The sequence below is a fragment of the Cetorhinus maximus genome, chromosome 18, assembly GCF_964194155.1.
Source record: "Cetorhinus maximus chromosome 18, sCetMax3.hap1.1, whole genome shotgun sequence".
Lineage (NCBI taxonomy): Eukaryota > Metazoa > Chordata > Chondrichthyes > Lamniformes > Cetorhinidae > Cetorhinus > Cetorhinus maximus.
The window spans coordinates 86227454-86247497 of NC_135896.1; the positions used below are offsets into that span (position 1 = coordinate 86227454).

The window sequence follows — 20044 nt, forward strand, 5'->3', positions numbered from 1 at the left end:
AAAATTGACACTGAGACAAAGGTGGAGCCATTAGGACAGATGACCAAGTGCTTGGTCGAAGAGGTAGGTTTTAAAATCTTTGTAAAGGAGGAGAGAGGAGCAGAGACAAAGGGGGTGTAGGCGAGAATGTCAGACGAGAGGCCAAAGCTGAATGACTGCGGAGTCAACATCCTGCTTGGAAGTGTTTAAAAACAGCCCCAAACAACTGAAGCTGTTTATAACCCCACCTCTAAATACGATGGCAATGTAATAGTTATGATACTGTGCTAGCAACCCTAAGGTCATGAATTCCAGTCCCACCATGGTGAATTGTGACACTGAATTTGTTAAATCTGGTACAAAAACAGAAAATGCTGGAAAAACTCAGCAGGTTTGACAGCATCTGCGGAGAGAAAAATATAAAGTTAACGTTTCGAGTCTGTATGACCCTTCTTCAGAGCTGAGGAGAAGTGGAAATGTGATGGAATTTATTCTGTTTAAGGGGGGTGGGGCAGGTGGAGCTGGATAGAAGGCCAGCGATAGGTGGGGACAAAGGAGGGATTGACAAAGGTGTCATGAACTAAAGGACAAAGAGATTGTTAATGGTAGTGGTTAGTGCTAAAAAATGGTGCTAATAGTAGCATAAAAGTAAGAAAGCAGAGTGTGATTATAGCAGAACAAAGTAGCATTGAGTGAAAGAACAACATGGAACAAGTGACAGATGGCCCTGTAGGGAATGGGGTGGGGGGAGGCAGCAGTTGTGGGGAAAAAAAAGGATAGAAAATAGGATATTTTTATGGGATAAAATTACGGATGAATGAATAAAAATAAAAATAAAATTAGTGGATAAAAAATAAAAATGAATGTAGAAGAAAGGGGATAAAAAAGGGCGTGGGGACGGAGGGGAGAGCTCATGGTCTGAAGTTGTTGAACTCGATGTTAAGTCCGGAAGGCTGTAAAGTGCCTAATCGGAAGATGAGGTGCTGTTCCTCCAGTTTGCGTTGGGCTTCACTGGAACAATGCAGCAGACCAAGGACGGACATGTGGGCATGAGAGCAGGGTGGTGAGTTGAAATGGCAAGTGACAGGGAGGTGTGGGTCATGCTTGCGCACAGACTGTGTTAAATCTGGTACTTGCTGAGCTGGCACAAGAAGAAAAGGTAATCATAAAAAATTCCAAATTGTTGTAAAAACCCAGCAGGTCCCCAATATCTTTCAGAGAAGTGATTTACTCACCCTTCACCATTGGCTACATGTGATTCTGATCTCACACCACACGATTAACTTTTAATGGACTAAAATCAATAAACTAATGTTGGGTAAGTGTATCAAGGGATATGGAGCCAATATGGGTTTATGGAACTGAAATACAGATCAGCCATGATCTAAGTGAATGGTAGAGCGGGACCAAGGGGCTGAATAACCTCTTCCTTTTCTTATTCTCTGGTGGCAATAAATCCTGGCCTTGCCAGCTTTTGCCACTCCCCGAAAACAAGTTTTAAAAAACAGTCTGGTTAGGTGGATTAGCTACGGTAAATTGTCTCCGAGTGTGCGTGTGTGTGAGCGTGTGCCCTGTGATGGACTGGCATCCCATCCGGGGTGTATCCCGCTTAGTGCCCACTGCCTGTCGGGATAGGCTCCCACTCCGGCGACCCTGAATTAGGTGAAGCAGTTCTGGAAAAGTGAGTGAGTGAGAATGGGATAATCACATCCACCAAATAGCCCTTGTTGGAATAGCCGCTGCTTTCTAATCACCACCTGATAAGGTTAGCCCTCCCCCCTCTTATTCACAAGCAATGACTGGCAGTGCTCAGCTTAGCAGCAATAATACAAAACACTGTAAATATGAAACAAGATTCAAGGTCAGATGCCCTAGTAAACTCAGCGAAGGCGAGGCACTTCAAACAGTAACACTAGAGAACTGGAACAATGCCCTGAGCAAAATGCATGTTACTAGTTACAGCTTGTATATACTCCACAGCGAATAACAGCATATAAAGCCAGACAGCAAAGCCCTGCATCAGAACTAAGGATTTTTTTATCCATTAGCAATTCCTGGAGACCCCCTGACAATAAAGGGAGAGAAATCATTGGGGCATTAAAACTACTGCAATTTTTTTTGCACACAGCATGTTCAATAAATAGCAATGAGATAAATGGCCAGATAATTAATTTTAACAATAAACGACCAGATAATTTATTTTAATGATGGTGGCTGACGAATAAATATAGGCCAGGACACTGGACACAGGACTCCCCTGCTCTCCCTTGAGTGGTGCTGTGTGATCTATAATGGGTTTCTGAGAGGACAGATGGGGCACCAGTTTAACGTCTCATTCAAAAGGTAGCAACTCTGACAGTGCAGCACTCCCTCAGTGGTGCACCGAAGCATGTGGCCTGGATTATGTGCTTAAGACTCTGGAGTGGGACTTGAAGCTACAACCTTCAAAGGTGAAACTGCAACCCTCAGAATGACGGGCTGAGACCTTCAGTGGAGCCATTGCCCCTTTTGTTGGTGTTGACATTCAAAGTCTCAAAAAAGCCATTTACTTTTTCCCATTTTTCAGGCAGGAAAGTATAACACCTCCACCGGCCTTCTCTCTCTCTCTCTCTCTCTCTCTTCCGCAAGTTGCTGTTAACATTCAACTCAGTTTTCTCAAAAGCATTGGCTGTTATTGGTGACTGCTGAGAAAGGGTCTCCTATCAGGGTAACACGAGAAGTCAAAGTGAACACTTCAGCCGCAGACTGAATTGGTGTTCGGAGAAACTGTGGAAGCCCCAAATATTGCTTGGAAACTATGCTTCCTCCACCTCCTGCCCCCCAATATACCATAATCTTTTCTTTAGGCTGGAGGTAAAATTGTCTAAAAGTTGAGGGGTCATATTCGAAGGGTAGCTTTGACCTGTTGACTAATCCAAGCAGAGCAGAAAGGACAGAGCCCCTTTAACTTGTGTGATTGTCAATACTTTTGATATTATTTCTCATGTACAGATCTCTTTTTCATTATTCTTTCATGGGATGTAGGTGTCATTGGCAAGACCAGCACTTGTTGCCCATTCCTAACTGCCCTTGAGAAGGTGGTGGTGAGCCATTTTCTTGAGCTGCCCCACAAGTGCTAAGTAATGGCCATCTCCAACACGAGAGAATCAACCACCTTCCCTTGACATTCAATGGTATTGCCATCACTGACTCCTCCAGCATAAAAATCCTGGGAGTCACCATTGACCATAAAACTAACTGGACCAGTCATACAAATAGCATGGCCACAAGATCAATCATAGGCTAGTAATACTGGTGTGAATAACTTGCCTCCTGACTCCCCAAAGCCTATCCACCATCCACTGGGTACAAGTCAGGAGTGTGTTGGAATACTCTTCACTTGCCTGGATGAGTGCAGCTCCAACAACACTCAAGAGGTTCAACACCATTCAGGAGAAGGCAGTATGCTTAATTGGGACCCCATCCACCACCTTTAACATTCACTCCCTCCGCCACTGGTGCATAGTGACTGCAGTGCATACCATCTGCAAGATGCACTGCAACAATTCCCCAAGGCTCCTTTCAAACCTGCAAACTCTCCCACCTAGAAGGACAAGGGCAGCAGACACATGGGAACACCACCACCTGCAAAGTTCCCCTTCAAGTCACACATCGTCCTGACTCAGAAATATATCGCCGTCCCTTCACTGTCTCTGGGTCAAAGTCCTGGGACACCCTTCCTAACAGCACTGTGGGCGTATCAAAAACAGATGGACTGCAGCGGTTCAAGGAGTCTCACCACCACCTTCTCAAGGGCAATTAGGGATCGGAGATAAACAACGGCCTTGCCACAGGCACCCACATCCCATGAATGAATAAACTAAAATTCTACTATAGTGTACTTTAAAGGCACACCCCAGTAGTCCTGAGTGTCCATTGTATATGGGCAGATAGATGACTGGAGGCAATACACAAACAAGTTGTATAGACTTCTAAGCTAAGTAATCAGAGCCTAATTTTAATATAATAGGAGACTTTGGCATGTGTACGAACTGGAAATTTGGATAGAATGAGAAATAGATGGAAATCTGAAAACCACATTGCCAGCTCCCTGCACCTCCCCAACCTGATATCTTATAACCCTATACCTACCTGTCTCTATCCCCATGTCACAACAACTCATTTATACTCTCCACCTCCAAGCAGTATACACTTATCCTTCCATCAGTGGGAAGATCCACTTTCTCATTCAGCATCTCATAGCTTTCTCATCACTTCACCCATCTCAGCTTCATAACCCGTCCATGCCAGAACAGTTCAATGGCTGAAACTATGGAGAAAATTTTAACCCCTAAAGACAGATGGGATGAGCATGGGTGTGGAGATAAAAGTGTAAAATGCTCCTTTTTTAACGGAGCCATGAAAGTGGAGGGGAGAGGAAGTAAAGCAAGTCAGTTACTAAAATCTTTAAGAAGGAGATTATGCCTCCATTTTAACAGAATTTTTAATGCTAACCCATGGATGTCCTGTTTTCTGGGGTTCGGGAATCCAGGCAGGTAAAAGGTGGCAAGAAGGTCTTGATCAATGAGGTAAGTGTCTTTAGAGCACTGCTTGTGGACCAGGAACAAGCTAACATACAGGCAGCTGGACCCCGCGATCAGCCAATCACCACCCTTACAATGTATGAACCACAAGCCCACCCCACAATGACAAAATTGCACCCCCCATACCTGATACCAACCCCATGTTGTCCCACATGTCACAAGGTTCCAATCCTAGGATGCCCCACTCTCCCAAGATGTGCAAACTCTGGTGGCATACCAAACCTCCTGCTATGTTCCCCCCGCCATTGATATCCCAACACCCTCTGATGTGCCAAACCCCGTAATCTCACCCCCTCACAATGTTTGACCACCCCTCGATGCCCCATTCCACAAACTGTCCCACTCCTCGCATAATCCTATCCCCATGTATGAATCCCCCCCGCACCCCCCCACCCCCCACCCACCCCCCGTGATCTCTGACTCCCCTCCGCAATGTTCCACAGATGGTGTCCCAAACTCTCCTCTCCTCCCCGCCCCCCCACAGCAATAATGCCAAAACACCTGACATCTGCCCCCTTGCTGATATCCCACTCGACTTCCAGTCGATCTGTCTGGCTGTTGAATGTTTAAACAGTGCAAAACATTTAAAAGCCGGTTTGGTTGTTAATTATAGATAGGACATTACACAAACCCAAATACTTCCACCCCACTCTCTTCACAGCTCTGAGTAAATATTGGAGTCAATAATTTCCTGGTGCCACTATTGTATTCTCCTTATATCTGTAACCGCCTCCAGCCCGATAAGCCTCCAAGATGTCAATGTTCCTCAAATTCTGGTCTTCCCAATTTTAATTGTTGCACTATTGGCAGCTGGGCCCTCAGCTGCCCTATGCTCTGGAATTCCTTTCTTAAACATCTCTGCCTCTCTACCTTTCTCTCCTTCTTTAAGACATTGCTTTGTTCTCAGACCATTGTGCTGGTCACCTGCCCAAATATCTCCTTAAATGGCTCGGTGACACTTGTTAATATATATACACTACTGCTGAGAAGCTCCCCGGCATATTTTACTACATTAATGTCACTATTTAAATGCAGTTGTTGTTGCCGTTGGTGATCTTTAGTCCAATAATTTCAGTACTAAGGCCCTGCAGTATATAATCACATTCTACTAGACTTTCCACGAGCAACAAGAAAATCTGTTACCAAAGTCTGGGTGCCGACCTGCGACTTTCATCTGTCTTTAGAACGGTTTATTGTCGTTTACATTTCACTAAGTTTATTGTTGAAAATATATCTTTGTGGGAACTAGGGCACAATCTCCTAGCATCAGTAGGGAGTGCCAGATTTGGGAGAATAGTGCTCTTTGACTAGATATCATTAGCCTGGTTGATTTTTTTTCACGAACGCTTCTGACCCAATACTGAATGCCTTCCCCCATGGTCAGGAGCTTCCTCATGTCGTAGGAAGACTTATTTTTGAATATATTTTTAGGAAGAGGAATTTTTTGGGTAAGAAGGGGTGTGTTTTTTTTTTGCTAGGTCGTCAGAACAGCAACCAACAAAGGATCTGAAGTGAATGTCTTCAATTATTTGAAAGCTCTTTATTGGCAGGACTTCTTGGAGATCATATTACTGAATATTAGGCCGATTAATTCTCCGGCTCTCTGCTTTGATAGAGAATTTTTCTGAACCGTAGCTTAGGTTGGGGGTTTGTTCATTTGTTATTTGCATGTTTTAGAACACTGGTTACCATGGTGATTTTTTATCCTCCCCAAACACAGGCCAACATGCTCAACCGAATCATCCTTATCTATTGGAAGGAATTCCCTCCCTCCCCCACCCCATCTCCCTCCCATCATTCCAGGTCAAAACCCTTTCCTTATGAATACATTAATATTTATTAATTGCCCTGTTGCCAGGGAATTTTTGCCATTTTGGAGTTAGTCAGACCAAGGCACCAGAAGTGGAGTATACAGGTTGTAAGGAGGGAAGGAGAAAAAAAAATCTGGACTAAAGGAGAATCCAGGCTATTAGAATAAAGACTTGCCAGTTATACAGCACCTTTCACGAGCTCAGGACATCTTAAAGCACTTTACTGCTAGCGACTTGGGTTTGTAAAGTGGCCATTTAGTAATGGAGAGAAAACGGTAGCCAACGTGCGCACAGCAAGACCCCACAAACAGCAAGGTGATAATGACCAATAATAATCTGTTGGTTGATGGGTGTATTGTATCCAAAATATTGAGAGAACTTCCTGCTCTCCTTTAAAATAGCAGTATGGAATCTTTTACATCCTGAGAGGATAGTCAGGCCTCATGTCTAATCTGTCATCTGAAAGGCAACACCTCTGATCACACTGTGCACCCTCAGTGCCAGGCTGGACTACATATTCAAGTCTCTAGAATGCGACTTGAACCCATGACTTTCTGACTTACTGGTATGAGTGCTACCACTGAGCCACAGCTGACTGAACCATACCAGTTAGCAGTAGCTGGTACATTAGCAAGCGTGTGGCAAGCTCTGCCCTTTAGCCATCTGGCTAAAGAAGGATTCAGCCTAAATAGGCCCTTTCTTGGGGATGAATAAGATTGACTCAGACAGGCCAGGACCTAGGTCCAGATGGACCTAGTCTAAGGAAGGAGGCCTTGGCCTACACACAACTGGCTGAAATGCGACCAGGAATGCCAATTCTCCTCATGAACGAATGAGGGAGGAAGACAGCAACAGAAAATAAATGGCTCTGATGCGACTTTAAATAGATTTCAAAAAGGACAGTGGATATCTAGGGACAACTGGATAATTATGAACACCCAAAGTGATAGAAATAAAGGTCCCAAGTCTTCAGGAATTTAAAGTTATTTGTCTCATTATGTGATGAAGATTCTTCTGACAAAAAAACTTAACATCACGGAAAAAAGGCTAAAATGTGAAGGCAATTTCTTGGTGCCAAATCATGTTCTGAAGAGGATGGCAAACAGGTTGAGCTCTTGGCAATTTTTAAGCGAGCTATTATTTACACCAAAAACTGGGGAAATAATAAGGCAGGCCAGTCAGCGGTACATGAGCAAGTTATTTTTTTCTAGTGGTTAGGTTAATGGAAGTGTTACTATCAAAGCCTTTCACTCACACGGCAGTTTGCTAACAAAGAATAATGCAAATTGGAGTGTACTTCAACAAAATAATTATACAAATTTAGCTAGGCCCCACGCTGCCTGTTGGGCCATCACTGGATATTGGATAATCACAGGACTAGCAAGATTTCTTGAGATTATCCTGGGGCTGAGGTGAAATTGATGAGCCTTTCGCCTCCTACGGCATCTGCTCTGAGGGACTTGTACCTTCTAACATGTTGAAGCAAGGGTGATACCCACTTTTTAATTTCAGATTTCCAGCATCTGCAATATTTTGCTTGTGATATCCATTTACTTAGCTTAAATTCAGGATGGCAAAGAATCACAGGGAATAAATCAACCAGAATTTACTGCAGCTCACGAACAAATTACACTCGCTGTTTTTTTACACCTGCCCTTGCCCATTTAATTTCCACGAAACATTGCACTGTAAGACCTGGGTTCTGTGGCCAACGGTAAAACAAGGCCACTCACCATTGACTTCGATTAAAGCTTCGCTGAGAGATCCATCAGTCTCTGTGGCGAGAACGTTAACTCTTCCGCCTTGCAACTGACTGTAGCCTTCTTTAGTGGGGATTCCGCAACGAAATCATCAAGCTGTCCAAGCAGCCAATCACTTTAAAGAATTCCCACAGACAGCCAACCAGGAAATGAAAAGCACTAAAAGCAAATTAGTTTTTACAGATTTTACATAGGACGAATTAAAGATTGGGGCATGGGGGTGAAGGTAAAAGGTGAAATGTAGGGGAAAAGGCCTTTTAAAAAAAAATAGTTTTTTAAAAATCCAGCAATTAATCGTAATGGAGGCACAACAACACTCCACAAAATATAAAATTAATTTTTCAAGGCCAGAGCTGTTGGTCAGCAGTAGTTATTACTCAGGTCACTGCTGAACACCCAGTTACACCTGATTGAACGATCGCCCCATCAACGGATTTCACGGATTGGTGGCTCTGGGGGAGTGTTTGAAAGTGCAGCCTGCGGGGCAGCACCAAATGATAGACCACAACTTCAAGGTTTCAATGTTAATTCACGCTTGCGCTAAATCCTGACTTTAATTAGCTTCAGAGGTGTAACTAACCCCCTTCAAATTCTTGGCTTAAATTGCTGTAAATGGGAGTCAGCGCAGGATCCTTTATTTGGCTAATGGGACACACGTGGACAGAGCAAGCAACTGAGGTCCCCTCAACCAGCACAGTCAGAACCAGGAAGCATTATTTGGAATAATGAATTTAATGTCAGATCTGGCACAGAAAGCAAAATAAAGAGAGGGAAAGAAAGACTGGATTATGAGAGAGATATAGAGAGAGAGAGATGAAAGAGACGGAAAGCAGAAGTTAAAGAAATTAGATTTAAAGGCTGAAGGAATGGAATAATTTTCAGTGCCAGAGAGGTGTTTTGGTAATCATCAAACCGTTAAAAAGGGTGCCTGAACTGAAATGTACAAGTTTCTGTGGTGAATTTAACCTGTAGCCCTCGCAGTATGTGTTCATGCCATTCAATGCATTTGATTGGGGAGCAAGACAGGGTGATGCTGTTCTCAGGGAGTTAAAAGTGGAGGTGCACAGGTGCCCTTACCTGAAGTTGCTGTGCAATTTGTGCTTAAATATGCATGCCACTGGCCTCACCAGTACCTTGGCAGTAAATTCTGGCTCATGTTAACTGCCCGGTATGGTGAAACTGGTTATGTGATGAGCATAGCCTCGAACAGCTAATGCAATGTAAACCGAACAGATAGCACACCACAGAGTGATCTGATAACACTGTATCATATCAAATATTACATTCAGATTGAGAGCTTCAGAGATAAATTACAGACAGACCCATTATTCTGGGGATTGACTTAAATGGGCCTTTTCTCCCACAAGAGCTGAACTCCACCAGCCCCTTCACCACCCAAATTACAGACAACTGGTGTTTGAAAGGAGTAAAGTTCACACTCTTGCACTGAATGCAGTACAAACAATGATTGGAAATTACTCCTCCCACGACCGGCCTTGCCCATCATCATCCTTACCACGACTAATTCAATTCAATTCAAGGCTTCAAAAGTTCCTGAGGTTGAAGGATGACTGTGCCTCCTGTTCAATTGAGACCCTGTTACACTCAATGAAATTTACAGTCAGTCTCTCTTACACTGTTTATCTCAATGGTTGTTCTGGTAACACTGTATATGTCACTGCCTGCCCCTATTAACCTGTATATTATCTCATTGCCTGTTCCTGTTACATTGTTTATCTCACTGCCTGTCCCTGATACTCTGTATACTATCTCACTACCTGTCCCTGTTAGACTCTATATATTTCTTTGTCTGTTCCTGTTATGCTGTATATCTCATTGCCAGCTAGTTCCTGTTATACTGGCCATCTCACTGCCTGTCCCTGTTATCCTGAATATCTCACTGCCTGTCCCTGTTAGCCTGTATATCTCACTGTCTGTTCCTGTTGGGCTCTATATCTCACAGTCTGTATCTGATATAAAGCATATCTCACTGTTTGGCCATCTTACACTGTATATTCACATTGTACCCTGTTAAACTTTCTATTTAATTGCCTCTTCTCCACTTTTCCTGTGTCACTCACTGCCAATTAATTATCAGGTGACTCTCAGATAAACAGAGGGTGTTACAACCAACATCCCAGTTAATCCATCAGGTCCTCTACTTTAATGGAATGAACACTGTTTGATCACACTCGCTGACTGCCCTCTATTACTCTCTAGATCTCACTGACTTCCCACTGTTACACTCTGTATCTCATTGGCTGCCAGCTAATACCTATATCAGTGGCTGCCCTCTATTACTCTCTGTGCACTTCACTGACTGCCCTCTATTACTCTCTGTGAGCCTTACTAACTACCCTCTATTACCCTCTGTGCACCTCACTAACTGCCCTCCATTACTCTCTGTGCACCTCACTAACTGCCCTCCATTACTCTCTGTGCACCTCACTAACTACCCTCTATTACCCTCTGTGCACCTCACTAACTGCCCTCCATTACTCTCTGTGCACCTCACTAACTGCCCTCCATTACTCTCTGTGCACCTCACTAACTGCCCTCCATTACTCTCTGTGCACCTCACTAACTACCCTCTATTACCCTCTGTGCACCTCACTAACTGCCCTCCATTACTCTCTGTGCACCTCACTAACTGCCCTCTGTTGCTCTCTGTGCACCTCACTGATTGCCCTCTATTACTCTCTGTGCACCTTGCTGACTGCCCTCTATTACTCTCTGTGTACCTTGCTAACTGCCCTCTATTACTCTCTGTGCACCTCACTAACCATCCTCTATTACCCTCTCTGCACCTCACTAACTGCCCTCTGTTGCTCTCTGTGCACCTAACTGCCCTCTGTTACCCTTTGAATCTCACTGATAGCCCTCTATTACTCTCTGTGCACCTCACTAACTGCCCTCTGTTACTCTCTGTGCACCTCACTGATTGCCCTCTATTACTCTCTGTGCACCTCACTAACTGCCCTCTATTACTCTGTGCACCTCATTGACGGCCCTCTATTACTCACTGTGCACCTCACTGACTGCCCTCTAGTACTCTCTGTGCACCTCGTTGACTGCCCTCTATTACTCTCTGTGCACCTCACTAACTGCCCTTTGTTATTCTCTGTTTACCCCACTAACTACCCTCTATTACTCTCTGCGCACCTCCCTGACTGTCCTCTATTACTCCTTGTGCACCTCGCTGACTGCCCTCTATTACTCTCTGTGTACCTCGCTAGCTGCCCTCTATTACTCTCTGTGCACCTCACTGACTGCCCTCTATTATTCGCTGTGCACCTCACTGACTGCTCTCTATTACTCTCTGTGCACCTCACTGACTGCCCTCTATTACTCTCTGTGCACCTCACTGACTGCCCTCTATTACTCTCTGTGCACCTCACTAGCTGCCCTCTATTACTCTCCATGCACCTCGCTGATTGCCCTCTATTACTCTCTGTGCACCTCACTGACTGCCCTCTATTACTCCCTGTGCACCTCACTGACTGCCCTCTATTACTCGCTGTGCACCTCACTAACTGCCCTCTATTACTCTCTGTGCACCTCGCTGACTGCCCTCTATTACTCTCTGTGCACCTCACTAACTGCCCTCTATTACTCGCTGTGCACCTCACTGACTGCTCTCTATTACTCTCTGTGCACCTCACTAACTACCCTCTATTACCCTCTGTGCACCTCACTAACTGCCCTGCATTACTCTCTGTGCACCTCACTAACTGCCCTCTGTTGATCTCTGTGCACCTAACTGCCCTCTGTTACCCTCTGTATCTCACTGATGGCCTTCTATTACTCTTTGTGCACCTCACTAACTGCCCTCTGTTACTCTCTGTGCACCTCACTGATTGCCCTCTATTACTCTCTGTGCACCTAACTGCCCTCTATTACTCTCTGTGCACCTCACTAACTGCCCTCTATTACTCTCTGTGTACCTCCTTGACTGCCCTCTATTACTCTTTGTACACCTCACTAACTGCCCTCTATTACTCTCTGTGCACCTCACTAACTGCCCTCTATTACTCTCTGTGCACCTCACTAACTGCCCTCTATTACTTTCTGTGTATCTCCGTGCCATGCCCTATTACCTGTAACCGTTCCTCCCCATGCCGACTTGTGTTGATCTCGGGTGTGGCACTGCCCCCAGCAAATAACGTTCTGCCAACAATTTACGGTTAAGCCGAGAGTATAAGGAGCTGCAGACCGAGTGCACTTGCAGCTCAGAGAACAATAAGTTGGCTCACCATTTTCTGCATGTTAGCCGCAGGGGGCTGAACTTTGCTCCTGAGACGGTTGTGATGGGCCAGGATGGCAAAGCGTTCTTTGGGCGACAACTCTGCAAGGGGAAAGTGAGAAAAGTGTTAAAATGCAAATGCTGGGGCCTGGGCTGAAGATCTCCATGGCAACAACTGAATGTGTCTCAAAGGTCCAATTCTGACACTGGGCACCAACAGGAATATTTCACTTATTCATTGTAAAATGAAAACAATCTTTGGTCACTCCTGGGTGCAATTTGACCCCCTTTGCAAGGTCTGCTTGTAAATTTAGTCACCCTTTGCACAAGCGGTCAGAAGAGGCTTAAGGCATTCTGCTGAGGAGGAGGTCAGATGAAAGCTTTTGCCACCTGCAAACTTTTGTCTAAAGTTTTTATTAGAAGAAAACTCGACTTACTATTTACTACAAGCCCCCCTTGAGAGTAGGAAGACGCCGTGAATAATTGGGGCCATTTTTAAATCAGATACAAATACACATACTTGTGCAATTGGCAGGGACTTAAAAGAGAAGCTCTACACTCCCCCCTACTCTCCTACCTTTCAGATCCCAGTTGAGGGTCCCTTTCCCCGTCGAGGCATCTGCTTCTCCGGTGGCAGCTGCCAGCACCAGGCTGGCTAGCAGGACCGGTAGCACAGCCGCCCCTTTCATCTGGGCTGGAGGGTTAACCAGGGGAGAAAGTCCGGTACTCTCTTCACTTGTTGCCGTCTGAGACCGGTGACTCCTTGTACTGAGGCGCTGCAGCAGGGGTTTGGAGAGCCTGAGAGAGAGAGAGAGAGAGAGGCACAAGCAGGCAAAGGGAGCAGAGAATGCAACCCCGCCACAGTCAGGGACTGCTGCACACTGCATCCAGGGACAGTCACATCGGCTGCTCCGTTCACCACATCCAGCGCTGGTGTGCACAGTCTCTGTGATGCACTCTGCACCGCGCACTTGGCTGCGTGTAAACATGCAGGTGTCACGGCTGATACTTCATTCCCAGTAAGATGCCCGGGACACTGGGTCAGATCTTAATGCGTGCCTCGCAGGGTGTGGTTTTACATTCCACCGAACTCAGCTTGCTTGTTCCTGTCACTGCTCTGCCAATTTTGGCTCCATCTCAGATTCTGAGGAGGTTGAGATGGAGATCTGCCTGCTCTCTGTGTGTACCTCAGACCAACACTTATTGCCCATCTCTAAATGAGCCTTGAGAAGGTGACGGTGGAGTCTGTGCAGTGAAGGTGCTCCCACAACGCTTGGGAGTATTGTATATAGTATTGTATATTGAATATAGTGGAGAGCCAGGGGGAGGTGGTGGTATTGTCATGGGACTGTTAATCCAGAGAGCCAGGGTAATGCTCTGGGGTCTAGGGTTCAAATTGGTGGAATTTGAATTCAATAAAGATCTGGAATTAAAAGTCTAATGATGACCATGAAACCCTTATCGATTGTTGCAAAAACCTATCTGGTTCACTAACACCCTTTAGGGAAGGAAATCTGCTGTCCTCACATGTGACTCCAGACCCACATATGGTTGACTCTTAAAATTGCCCTCTGAACAAGAGGAATTAAGGATGGGCAATTAATGCTGGCCTAGCCAGTGGCGCCCACATCCCACAAACAAATTTTAAAAAATATAGTAGGGAGTTTTCAGATTTTGACCCAGTAACATTGATGGCCTGGATCTTATGGTCATCGGTGAAGAAATGGCACTCGTTGTGTGTGCTTTTCACGGGCCTTTGAGCAGCAGCTTTCTATTACTCCAGATCCTTTTCAGTACTGCACTCTCTGCAGGAAATCTGTACTGTGGGTGAGCAGGGCAGTCAACAGCAATCCACTTTAACCGATCGGATTGAAGAATCTTCATTGAGACAGGCAGGCCGGAATTTTCTGGCCCTTCACGCTGGCAGAATCTTCCAGTCCCGCCGGTGTGAACAGAGATTGGCCCCACCACGGGGAAACCCGCCGTGTGGAGGGAGGGGCTGGAAAATTCCGACCACGGAGTCTAAACAATGATAAATTCTAATACTTAATTCAATGTAAATTTATGTACAGAAAGTGAAATAAAACAAGAGGAAGAAAAATGGGAAAGGAGAGAGATAAAAGAGACAGATAGAAAAAGTTAAAAATTATTTACTTTTTAAAAAAATCTTCAACAATAATTAAGATCTGATGGAATGAGAATGCACACAGGTAAAGTCAATACTCAGTGCTAGAGAGGTTCTCTGGCAGTAATTAAGATTTATCATGCTGCTAAAGATTCACATTACACCCAGCCTTAACCTTTCCTGTATTTAGTCAGTATACAGTTCATGCCTTTACATATATGTGAATCCAAATTTCGGCAAGGTATAGGTGTGGCAAAGCTTGTGGAGGAGCTTATGTTTTCTTGTTACTCCCTGTACTTTATGACAAATCACAGAATCTCTTGAACAGCGATCCCATTAGAGGGCAAGGGGTAATGTACTGTCCAGGGAGGTGTTAGGCCTTCAACTTAAGAAAACTGCTGACCTCACCTGAGGCCCACAGTCAGGAACCAATTTATTTGGGAATTAAACTAGGAGCTTCCTCAATAATCATAAAGTGGGGAGATTGAGGCTCATCGAATGCACAGCAAATTAGCTAACTGGATTGAAATCTAGTTTCACAATAGAAAAGAGGCAACAATAAACAGATAAAACTTTATCTGACCAGTGACGCTTCATAATGTGTCCTGAGTTCACTGCTGCTGGTATCATTTGGACAGGTGGCTTACATGGAGCTCTCTTACCTCTGAGTCAGAAGGTTGTAGGCTCGAGTTTCACAAAACTGACCACCCAACCCGGACTGACACTTCAGCGTTGTACTTGCAAAGATGCTTTTTCTCGGATGAGATGCTAAACCCATCTCTTTGCTCAAATGGATGTAGATCTGGGAGAGTTCTCCAACTGTCCTGGCCAATAATTATCCCTCAACCAACATCATTAAAACAGAAGATTGTCACGCTGTTGTTTGTGGAACCGTGCTGTTGGCAAATTGGCTGCTGCGCTTCCCACATAGCAACAGTAACTACACTTCAAAAGCAATTTATTGGCTGTAAAGCGCTTTAGGTTGTGCAGAGGTTGTGTAAGAGATGATATAAATGCAGGTTATTTCTTTTGTCACATGGTGAAGAAAGCACTTGTTCTAATGTTACACGCCATGTGACGAAGAGACAATGACTCATAACCTCTGAGCTCCAGGGTGTTGTATTGGGGGTACTCCAAAGATGCGCCTGGAGAATTCCCTTCGGAGGTTCCCAGGTAAGGGTTTGGACGGCAATTGCCTGAAAGTGCAAATTTCCTCTGGACAATTGCCCTGCACTCAAAACCATCCGAAAATGTGATTTAAATCGCAAACTTCAATGGTTCTGATTGGGTTACATCAATAGTTACCCAGAAAAAGTTAGAAGAATTAAAATATCTTCTAACTTCTGGGTAACTATTATACAGACCCACATCGACCCCCACCCTCTGACCCTTCAGGGGTCTCCTCCCACCAACATTCCCCCCCCCGCCTCCCCCGCTTAACTACCCCCGCAGGGGACTCTCCCCACCCCCAAGGGACTCCCTAATCCACAGAATTCCCCCACTCACACAGGGACTCATCCCCCCCACAACCCTGGCAGACCCAAATCTCACCCCCTCCCCCCTCTCCAGGCCCAATTCTCATCCCCTCCTCCCAGCCAGGCCTGACTCTCACCCCCTCCCCCCTCTCACGCCTGACCCTCACCCCTTCACCCCCACCCACCACCCACCCCCCAGCCAGGCCCAACTCTCACCCCCAAACCCCAGACCCAACCCGACCCAACACCCCCCATCCCACCCGCCCCCTGCCGAGGGCCAACCTTTTACCCCCGAGGTCTGGCAGTTCACCACCCCCACCAAGGCCTGACACCTCCCCCAGATGCCCGACCCAGTACCCACCCGCACCCAAGGCCCAACCTGACTTGACCCGACACAAACAGCCCCCACCCCGAGGCTTGACCTGACCCGACTTGACACCTCCCCCACTGCCAAGGCCCGCCCCAACCCGCCCCAATACCATCCCGAGGCCCGACAACCCCCACAACCATTGCCCCCCCCCCACAGAGACCTAACCCAACCCAACAAACCACCCCGAGACCTGACCCGACACCCTCCAACCCCGAGGCCCGACCCCACCCTCACCCCACACCCCCAAATCCTACCCACTTACCTTCTGCCTGGCTTGTCAAGGACCTTTAAACTTGGCGGGACCTTTAACATACCTGGTTTCTGGCAGCTTGTGTGATTAAAAAGGGGACATGGCCTTCTTGCACCCAACATAGCTGCACTGAACACTATGGTCCAGGGACATACTGCACTACTTGGATCTCGGCCCGCCTGAGTCAGAAGGCTGGGCAAGGCAGGATTGAGAAGAATTTCGGGTAAGAAACTAGGAGCAGAGTGGCAATCCGACTCTGATTGCTATTCTGAGGTAGTTCAGGCCCAATGTCAAAAGGAATTGATACATTCAATGAAAACCTGAAGGAGGGATTGATTCTAATGTAGAAAACTACAATCTATCACATTCCCCTCAGTAACATCTGGAGACTTGTGCCAAAATTGGGAGCCCTGTCCCACAGTCTAGGCAAGCAACAGCCTGACATAGTCACACTCACAGAATCATGCCTTTCTTCTAATGACCCACACTCCCTCACCACCCTGAGTATGTCCTGTCCCAAAGGCATTGAATTGAAGAGGTTGCCCATTAGCAAAGGTGGAAGAGCAAGAGATTTGGTAGCTGTCACGAATCAGTGAATCATAAACCCTTACAACATAGAAGGTGGTCATTCAGCCCATCGGGCATGTGCCAGCTCTTTGAAAGAGCTAGTCAATAAATCACAACCATGTGAATGTTCCCTTTCAAGTAAATATCCAAGTCTTGTTGGAAAGCTATTGTTGAATCTGCTTCCCCCTGCTCTTTCAGGCAGTGCATTCAAGATCATAACAATTCACTGCAAAAAAGAAATTCTCCTCATCTCCCTCACCCTATTTCTTTTGCCAATAGGCTGATGACAGTCTTTTTGTACAGTGCTTCTGTTGCAATCTGAAATCTGCATCTTTCCACATTCAGTACCTGCTCAGAGTGTAGACTTGGGGATTATCAATCATCCCATGTGGTAAACTGTCTAATTGAGATAGGATTCAATCTAACCAGTAAATGGAAATGTAAGGTAGGGTGATGAACAGGCTAAGAATACAAATTGAAATTATTATTTGCAAAATGAGGGCATTAAGACAATTTGTAGTAGATGTGGGTATGGGGCACTAAATAATGCAGAGAGACTCACAGAACTGTATCAATATTCTTTAAAGAATAAATGGTGCAAGATCTTAAATGACTGAGAGAAATGGATAATTCAAATATAAGTACATGACTTAATTCAGGCTGTTAACATAAAGCAAAGGGATAGACACACAAAATTAATAAGCTTCAAAAAGTCTTGTGATTAGAACAAATTGCTCCCCCACAGAAAGAAAGAACAAAGAAAAAAAGCATTTATATATTGCCTTTCACATCCTTATGACACCTCATAGCAATTTACAACCAATACCACCACTTTCAAAATTTAGTCAGTGTTGTAATGTAAGGAAATACAGGATAGTCGATATATAGAATAGATTTCTGCTGTAAGTATTTAATCGATAGGACTGCGGAGTTATGCGGATCAATCAAGATAATTAATTATATAACATGGTGGCTGTGAGATAATGCAACATGGTAACATCAGCAACAGGAACTCTCATTTATAAGGGGGAGGCACTGGAGTAATGGTATTGTCACTTAATAAGTAACCCAGAAACCCAGGGTAATGCTCTGGAGATCTGGGCTTGAATCCCACCACAGCAGATGGTGGAATTTAAATTCAATAAGGAATCTGGAATTAAAAATCTACTGACGACCATTGTCGATTGCCGTTCACTAATGTCCTTTAAGGAAGGAAATCTCCTTACTTGGTCTGGTCTACATGTGATTCCAGACCCACAGCAATGTGGTTGACTCTTAAATGCCCTCTGAAATGGCCTAGCAAGCCATTCAGTCGTATCAAATCGCCAAAAAGGAATGAAACTGGACGGACAACCCAGCATTGGCCTAGGCACTGGGCAACACTGTGGATGTACCTACACCACACAGACTGCAGAGGTTCCAGAAGGCAGCTCACCTCCACCGTCCACCTTAGAGATGGGCAATAAATGCTGGCCTAGCCCAAGTCCCATGAATGAATTTAAAAAACAGCGCCTTTAACATAATAAAATGCCCCACAGCTTCACAGGAGTGTCAGCAAATCAAACTTGGCGCTGAGTCACACATGAGAACATTAGGATAGGTGTCTAAAAGTTTGGTCAAAGAGGTAACTTTAGGAGCGATGTAACACATGTGGAGGAGTTGAGAAACGTAATTCCACAGCTTAGCGCTGAGCTGGCTATAAGTTTAGGCACTAAATGTGGAGCAAAGAAGCTCGGGTAGCCAACTATTAGTTATGTCTGATATTGATTGCTAAATATTCTAGAGTTTTTCATAAGAGGTAAATGAAAATAGTTCAGCACCTCCCATCAAGAAATAGGATACAGTTGATAAGGTCATACACTTTATGCTTTTATGTTTAAGAGCTTCACTGAAATGGAATTGTATATTTATGGAAGTAATTGTAATCAGCCACTTGGGAGCGCTGACATCTGATGTCAGTGAATAGTTGATCACTGTATGTTTAAACTATTATAGGAAGACAGTAAAAATCAAAATGCCACAGAATGTAGTTGCATGTGTACACTTCTGTGTGTGTGCATTTGTGTGCGAGCATGCACGGGTGTTGGTGTGGGTGAGTATATCTGCATGTGCATATGTGTATGTGTGTCTGAGTGTGCATTCACATATGGGTGTGTGTGCATGGGTGTAAGACTGTGTTCATGCATGCCTGTCTGTCCATGTGTGGAATAAATGCATCCTTGTAATACCAATAGTTTTTAAAATTCATTCATGGGATGTGGGCGTGGCTGGCTGCACCAGCATTTATTGCCCATTCATAATTGCCCCTGAACTGAGTGGGTCATTTCAGAAGGCAGTTAAGAGTCAACCACATTGCTGTGCTGTGGGTCTGGAGTTACATGTGGGACAGACCAGATAAGGACAACAGATTTCCTTCCCAGGAGACATAAGTGAACCAGATGGGTTTTTAGGAATATCAACAATGGCTCCATAGTCATCATTAGATTCCAGATTTTTTATTGAATTCAAATTTCACCATCTGCTGTGGTGAGATTCAAACCCAAGTACCCAGAGAATTACCCTGGGTCTCTAGAATACTAGTCCAGCGCCAATAACACTACGCCACTGCAGTGGTATTGGCCTCTTCTTTTCTCTGTCACTGCTCTTGTGGTTTTATCATTTAACAACGACATTTTCTAGATGAAAATTCAGAGGATGATTTTGCAGTGGCAATAATTCAGTTATGGCTACTGCAGGCAAAAATGCTACTGGCATCTATTCAAACACAATTATGTTACCTTTAAATGTTAAAAAAATACAGGCACTTGGGGGTTAGGTACTGAAGGTTTGAAGTAAACCTTTTTGCGATGTGAAACATCCAGCAGATTGAGTGACAAATGTA

The 20044-nt window shown here is 45.0% G+C and overlaps 1 protein-coding gene across 2 annotated transcripts in view; it reads right to left on the minus strand.

Annotated features, from left to right (window-relative positions):
• Positions 1 to 20044, minus strand: part of LOC144693320 (C-type lectin domain family 18 member A-like) — a 75747-nt gene that overhangs the window by 46669 nt on the left and 9034 nt on the right. The window contains exons 1-2 of one of the 2 annotated variants that reach the window (XM_078563113.1): positions 12954 to 13160; positions 12387 to 12478 (exon numbers count right to left, since the gene is read on the minus strand). In XM_078563113.1, the coding sequence (XP_078419239.1) occupies positions 12387 to 12478; positions 12954 to 13065 (204 nt within the window). In that variant the 5' untranslated portion in view covers positions 13066 to 13160. Of the gene's footprint in view, positions 1 to 12386; positions 12479 to 12953; positions 13161 to 20044 lie in introns of those variants that run through there. The other variant, XM_078563114.1, reaches the window with a different exon arrangement.